The sequence below is a fragment of the Cryptomeria japonica genome, chromosome 1 (assembly GCF_030272615.1).
Source record: "Cryptomeria japonica chromosome 1, Sugi_1.0, whole genome shotgun sequence".
Taxonomy (NCBI): Eukaryota; Viridiplantae; Streptophyta; class Pinopsida; order Cupressales; family Cupressaceae; genus Cryptomeria; species Cryptomeria japonica.
Genome location: NC_081405.1, coordinates 319,494,338 through 319,502,502, shown reverse-complemented (window position 1 = coordinate 319,502,502; position 8,165 = coordinate 319,494,338). Strand labels below are relative to the sequence as shown.

General features: G+C 31.7%; 1 protein-coding gene across 1 annotated transcript; it reads right to left on the bottom strand.

Moving 5' to 3' along the window:
• Positions 1 to 972: 972 nt before the first annotated feature.
• Positions 973 to 2,853, bottom strand: LOC131070593 (protein HEADING DATE REPRESSOR 1). Its single transcript, XM_058006174.2, has 3 exons — positions 2,410 to 2,853; positions 2,036 to 2,241; positions 973 to 1,323 (listed from the first exon to the last, which is right to left on the bottom strand). Exons 1-3 carry the CDS (start codon positions 2,468 to 2,470, stop codon positions 1,114 to 1,116), a joined length of 477 nt encoding a protein of 158 aa, XP_057862157.2. The 5' UTR covers positions 2,471 to 2,853; the 3' UTR covers positions 973 to 1,113.
• Positions 2,854 to 8,165: the final 5,312 nt, after the last annotated feature.

Below are 8,165 nucleotides of genomic sequence, written 5' to 3'. Positions count from 1 at the left end.
AGGACTAGTTGATGATGTTATATGCATGTCGCAACAATAGGGAATAATGAATTACAGATATTAGGTTTCTACAGTCCATGTTGACGTGATTTGAGTTTCTAGATTTGACTGTGTATCTTTTTTCATCAACATTTTGAATAATACTCTATGATTTATCATCAAGGAATAATGAAGATTTGAAGCGAGCAATTACGATCATGTGGGATGGCCTAGGCAAAAATAATTTGGAGACTTACACATTCTTCATGGCACATAATGAGAATCTCTTTACACCACTAATTGAACAATTACAAGAGTTTATTGATGTATTTTGCATTCTATTCTTTGTTTTGGAATAGAATATGGAAATGTATGAGAAACAATGTCTCTTTTTCGATGATAATACTATGAGAGCTATTCCCTTGCAATAATTTGATTAAAAAAATCATTTTGATTAGTTTGTTGTAAGCCAAAGGACTCATAGAAGCTCATTAAAGGTTGTGGACCAATAGTTTTGTGTGAAATCCATTAATGCAAAAAAGGGCTTTGTAAATATATTGACTAATAAAGGCGAATTTTGAGAAAGAATGTCTAACATAATAGAACTTGAAATATGAAGAAAACTTTATGTTACTATAACTAGCCCATCCCCAAAATCTCTTTTGCCTTCAATTTCTCCAATTCAAAAAATACTATAGAGGCTATACATTTTAATTCACATGTTTATTTATTTCTAAAGATACTCAACTTTATCATGAAAGCCACTCTTGAGTATACATATGAGTTGATAGATAATACAATGATCATATTTTTCTATTAGTATGTTATATATTAGTAAGAATTATTTAATTAAATTTTGTTGACAATAAATTCTTTTTCTCAATACCAACCATAAGGTACAATAAAGAATATTGTAATTTAAATTAGGAAAAAAAATCAAGCATGCATATTTAGTAATTATTTTCTTGCCTCGTAATTTACAACTAATTTTGAAAAAAAAAAAATTGGATGCCACCCTATCTATATTTAAGAGCTTTGTATGATTATAATATTGAGTTAGCATTTCCATATAAATTGGACATATGATAGGAAAGGAGAAGTTACTTTCAAACTTTAATTCTATATTACTACACATTATGACAAAACTTTCCTTGTTGGATTTTCATCTTCTTTTGGAGTGTCATGTATCATGTCCATTATTGTAGAAACCTGTTCATTTAGCCAAGCATTTTGACGTTCTGCTTCTAATCGTTTAGCACGCTCTTGCTGAAGTTGAAGTTGCAACAATTCCATAGTTTTGCAATCTTCCTCTAATTGTTCATTTAAACCATCAATTTCTCTATCCTGCAACAAATAATAAGATAAAACAATACATCCTTTAATCCCATGCTCTTTTAAATACTAGAATGTTGCATCTCTTTCGGAATAAAGAAATAAATGACAACACTAATAAAATATATATTAACATTTTATAAATTTAAAAAATCAATGCTTATTTATATGATAGCAAAAAAAATCATCCAAACTTCACTCTTAAATATTTATGTATAAAATTAGAAACCTTTCTAAATTCAAAATATTGTATCTAGATGCAATGAGTGCTAAGCGTACTGTTCATTCTCATGAAAGATGGGTTCTTGTGAACCACTACTCATGAAACATGGATCAATGAGTTTAACTTGAAACTGCACGATTGAATCCTAATAGAAATATCTAATTGACTTAGACATCGAAAAATATCTCCCACTTGTCAAGAAATATTCTAATATTTTCATCCCATGCACATAGGCTATATAAATTTAAATCCTGCTATCCATGACTAGATGCTACATAACTAAAGTCTTGACTTTTCATTTATTAGGACTAGTGTTATTCATTTGAAATGATGGTACAGTGCACAAATTACAGATGATTCTCATCAATGAGAAGCCAAAACTTCGGTTATGTAACATCCAATCATAAATACTATAATAAAGCTATTTGAGAAAAAATTAGTTAGCATCATCCAGTATATTATGCATAGTGAAGAAAAGAATGGTAGGTAATGAGAAGGAACCTTTCTGTTCATTTCCTGAATGGCAATACGCCGCATGCTTTCCACAACATCGACATTAACGAGCTTCCTTTTCTTCCCCTCAGACCATCCGCGCGGATAAACCATCTCCTCAAAGTCTGGACAAGGCAACAACTCTTCAGCCCCCCTCTTTTCCTTCCTTCCACCGCTCATATGAATCCCCTCCACTGCAAAACTATCACCCTCAACTGCTCCATCAAAAGAAAACCCTAAACTACTTCAGTATATATACAGCCTGAAACAAACCAAAAATCTTTGAAAAAAGTTTTTTTTTTTTCCTTCTGATATGAATCATTGTGAATGATTCGAGACATTGAATTAAGGAACCACACAAAAATTTGCATTACAGAACTTACTCTCTCTTTTCCTGATAAGCCTCTGTCGATTGTTGCACTGCACAACCGTATCCGCTCCCATTTTTTCCCCAAATCGTATAACCTACCCTAAAAATAGGGGACCTCCAAAATAAAAGATGCGGCACAGAAGTCTCCGGAGTAAAATGTAGGCCGGACAAGCGTAATCTTAAATAATTTGCACGGACTTCATGCAGCACAGAGCATTACATTTAGAAGAATTGGCGCTTTACAACTGTAAGAGTGAGGAAAACCCTAAAGTTGTTATTATTATTGTAGGATATGGTAGAAGCAATTATACTTGATTTAATTCAGGGCTATGGAGTGGGTCAAATCTTCTGTCTTGGAGTTCAAAAATGACTGAATTCCTCTGAAAAGAGAGTTTGCAGAGCTTTAAGATAAGGTTCGGGGCGTCGTTTCCCAAGTTTTTGTTGCAGACAATTCGTTTCGGGTTTTGTACCAAGTTTTCAGAGTTTTGGAACGACTCTTGTGGTTCAAATTAAATGGGAAGTACGTTTCCCGCGTAAGATCTGCTATTCTTTTTGGCATGTTCTGTCATAGTGTTTAAATGGGTTTAACTAAGATCATAGTTAAATATTTATTTTTATATTTATTATATAAGTTTTTTAAAAATAAAATATATTTTTATATTGAAAAGGTAAAATTCTAATTCGATAATTGTCAAGAATATTGATTTGACAAGTAGGATGGACAATCAAATTTAGGTCATGTGGGTCCTATGTGACATGTATTCTCTATTTTTTACTTGTTTTTAAAGCTGAATTTCTCTGCTATAAGTAATTATGAAGCTCCTAAGTACTCTTCCTTCTCGTCAAGGTCTCAATGTCCTCTTACACCTTTAGAGTGCCCTCTTACACCTTTAAATACATCTTATATGAGTACTCCTCCCACTAATATTCTCTTTCTTCATCTCTTTTTAGCTATGATGTATTAGAGAGTAAGCTTTCCCTAAAGCTAAATGCGATTCAACTATATAATGAAGAAAGTTGGATAATCTTGTTAGAACATGTTATTAGAAATTTAGTATTTTCACACAAGCATTTGGTAGGAGGGTTGTTTGGGAAGCAAAAAGTTTTGCCTCAAGTTAAATGTGATTCAACTATGTAAAGAAGAAAGTTGGATAAAATTGTTAGAGCATGTTATTGGAAATTTGTTATTTTCATATGAGCATTTGGTAGGAGAGTAGTGTGGAAAAGAAAAAGAAAAGAAAAAATCATTTAGGGTCAGCTTAAATATGAACAAATACTCCTTGCCAAATTTGTTATTTGTATGAAAATAAGTTTCAAGTTTTGAAACTTATAACATGAAAAAGGAGCACAAATTCATGAATAACACAATTGGATCTAAGAGGATGACAAGGGATCTAAATTAATTTTCCAATTCTTTAAACATAAACATCATGAGGAAAAGATCTTGTAACTATTTGATAAAAGTGACAAAATCTACTACTCTAACAAGGGTGTTATGGATGATACTACTCATGATATTGTTCAATAAGAGTTGGAGAGAACCCTATTAACAAATTCATCCCCACTAAGATTAACAAGGAATTACAACAACATTTACTCATCATGGATGAATTTAAAAAAATCATCTTCTTGATGGCCAATGAAAATATTGTTAGACTAGATGACCTCCCTACCAAATTCTTTAGATCTATGTGCTCTCCTAGATGGGCTGAATTTTATCAAATATATGAAAGTTGAACTATAAGGATAACATGGAGCTTGTATTAACTAAGGGCTCATTAAGCTCATACTAAAAGGAATCACAAGGAAACCAATTTTGGTTGAAGAAAAAATCACTCTTCTTAATACTTCTTATAAAATCATTTCTAAAGCCAAAGAAAGTTGAAAAAAGTGGTAGGCCAAGAAATTACTAGTACTAAACAAATAGGTTTCCTTGGTGGAATTTTTATCCTAGATAATTTAATGTTTTCTTATGAGACTATTAAATGGGCTTAACATATATCTCAAGCCACTTATTTTTCACAAATTGTATGATAGAAGTAGTTGTCCATTCATCAACAAAAAAACTTGAATTGATTTAGTTTAGAACTACACTAATCCACCATATTAAATTTTTGTTTTCAAAAGCTCTAGTCCATTTTTCTATATACATTTTTCTCTTTAGAGATCTACCTAGAACAAAACTTCCATCTTGTGTCTTTCCTAAACATGTTAGTCATTGATGCCCTAACACTCCTACTTGAAAGCTCATTCAAAAACTTGTCTAACTAGAGGAGTTGGTCTTCATGTGAAAATATATATTTTTAATCCAAAATACCACATTTTTTATGAGATTATGTTCTTTTTTCAAAATAATGAAGAAGAGACAATCACTACTATATAGGCCCTTGATCTCAACTATTGTATTAAATATACTCAATATAATTACCCATGCATAAAATAGTATTGGACTAATGGGTTGTGACCACCCTACTTTGCCATGGATACTAATACAATGAAATCAAATAAAATATGACATAATCCTTAGATACCTTGGAATCCCTTTAGAAAAATAACTACCATGGGACTAAATTTTTCTTTATTAAGGGAAGGATACATGATCCATAACCAGGGTACCACTCCTTGAACTATCCAAATGAATATTAAATGATCTAATCTATAATTTAGATTGATAAACTTGTTGATTTAAATATAAAACTTGCATATGATTGTTGTCAGTTTACACCCTTTCTAAGCTATCAACTCAACAACTTATTGAAACATGGGATGGTCTCATAGATTGTCAGTTTTGATAGTTGAGACCAACCTCCAAAGAAGGCTAGTTCCCTTAAAAGTCACCTAATAAAACTTAACTTGCTTGGAAATGAGAAAATAAATGACATGAAATGAACCTACTGAACTACCAGGGGTGATGCACCAAATGTTTTCAAGGCCTATGCTATTGTTTTTATACTTGCAATGATTCAATGATCAGAGTGATCCTCACACAACTCAAGATTTTCCACACATTCATGCATTAATGTTTCATAAGAAGGTTGAGTGTATCATAGTTTTAAAGGAAAAAGAGGTTTTTGTCACAAGTAAAACTATTTACATTCATATATGTTTTTCTACCTAAAGGTGTTGGAGTGAGACATGTATTGGAGGATTTGTATGAAAATCACAAAAACATACATCAATCATAAAATTACACACAATAAAACAAGATATGAGAAGTAAAATAACTCCATTTCATTGATAAAAGATATTCTTTACAATAAAAATGTGTTTGAAATGATTATACATTCATAAAAAGTGATCTATAATACAATACTATCCTCAATTTGAGACTGAATTTGAGTTAGATAACAGCTTGTACGTTGAAATATAAGAGCTAGTTTAGTTACACTTGTGCATGTGAAATTTGGTATCTGTATCTGAAACACAAACACTCAATAAGTCATTGCATGCATGGTTAGTTGATAAAAAACAATGAATGTAAAAACCATAACAAATCGACCTATTGCCTCCTAAAAGATGCGAGTATAGATTTGCTCTCAAATTTATCTAAGCAATACTAGTGACTAGACTACACCAAGATGGAGGATTTAATCTATATGAATGCAAGATTAAGCTATATGAAATCTAGATGCTAACATGATTGAGCTATTATGATTAAGCTAATATGCAATATTCTAAATGACTCTAGAGCAAAGCCAATATGATAACTATAAAATCTCTAGAATACTTTGATTGAGAGATGAGAGCCTAAATTTATAGAAAATCCAAAGAGAAAGCGACGGTCGAGATTGATTGTTGATGAGCGGCCAAGATTCTCCTAGAAGTAGCACAATCTAGGCGATTTGATGTGATTGGTTGTTTTCTTCAGATTTGAAGGAGATAAGATTGAGCTAAAATTGAGATAAAATTAGAAAAAATTGATTTATTCCATTTTCCTTTCTTAAAGCAAGCTTTCTTTGATTTATTCCTTTTTATTCAATTTTGCTCTTTTTTTGAAATTTCTTTTTCAAATTATCTCAAGTTGATTTCTTTTTTCAAAATAATTCCTTTTTTTTCAAATTAATTCTTTTTTTGATGATTTAATGGTAAAATGATTTATTAATTAAATATGCTAAGACATATAATTAAATAAGTAAGATAATTGATAAAAGAGATTTTGATGATTTATTTTATTGAAAAGATTAATTTGCCATGTGACATTGATGATTTAGGAATTAATTAATTAGGTGCTCAAAATTGATTTAATTGCCTTTGGTTAGGACCTTGGTGATGTAGTCGAGATTAGGGGCCCATGGTTTAGATGACAATTTTTAGGGTATTACATTTGCCCCTCTTTGAATTGATGTGCGAGTAGCACATTGATTCAAAGAACAGTTGATGTCGAAGAGATACCGGTTCTGAACTTGATGGATCACAAACAGATGAAGAGCTAGATATTCAACTTGATTTGAAGTGATGAAACTCAACAGATTGATCAAAGCGACACTGATCTTGAACTTGATCGAACTAGGACCGATGAAGAGAGAAGATACCAATCTTGAACTTGATGGATCAAGAAGCGGGTACCGATCTAGAACTTGATTGAACTAGAATCAGTTGAGTGAGGAGATAATACCAATTATGAATTTGATGAAACAAGAATTGATTAGCGAAACAAAATGTCCAGCTTGATTTGATGGGATGAAACTGAACACTTATTTGGATTGAGTGTGTGATCAATGTCAAAAAGACTTTTTAAACCCTTGATTAGGTTTAAACGAATAACCAGCTTGATGAGGTGCGATGAAACTGATTACTGTTAAGAGACTGATTTAGATAAAGACAATATCAGCTTGATTTGGTGTGATGAAACTGATATGCCCCTAGAGATACTTATTGATTTGAAGAACCTCAACTTGATATGATGTGGTGAAGTTGAGATGCCCCTAGCAATGAGGTCTTGTTTGATGATATTTGATTGATGTTCGATTAATCTTTGATTGAAAAGATTTGCTTCTCAACTTTTGATGAAGATTTGAAAAAAAAAATTCTCGACTTTTGATGATGTAATCACTGATAATGATGATGTAATAAGTATGCCCCCTCGGGAGCGAAATCAAAAGATGGTGAGATACCACAACGATTTGAGGCAATTCGAGTGATAAAAATATTTTGCGATGATAATTTGACCACGGAGAATGATTTAAGAATTTATTTGAGATAAATTCAAGGAATGTTGAGTTGATTGGAAAAGATTTGAGTGTAGAGTGATGCAATGATTGACCTATTGATGAATGTGCCAAGTGGTTGATGTTGTGATCATTTGACTAGAAAAGTGATGTCATATTTTGATTTCAATCTCGAAAATGGACTCAGGATGGTCAATTTAGCTAAGGATACAAATTTGGTGTCAATTGAAGCAAGTTTGAAAAAATGATGATCGTATTAGATTCAAGCTTCTTTCAAAGGAAAGAAAAAGTAAAGTTATCATGCTGAAATTTCTTGAAATGCACAAAGCTTAGTATGAATGCAACCTAAGACTTTAGTCACTGGATTTGTTATGCTATTTATCATCACTGAGCATTTTAAAATGTCAGGGATAGACATAAGCACTGAGGCACAAAGAGCTAGGATGACCTGAATGTCATGTCCTTTTGATTTAGCAATCAAAAATAAGCACCAAGGCATAAAGAGCCAGTATGACCTGAATGTTTCTTACGTGCAAACACACCAGACAAAGCAGAGTTCCTTTTTTTTATTATGCAATAATGATTATCTTGTTCGCAATGA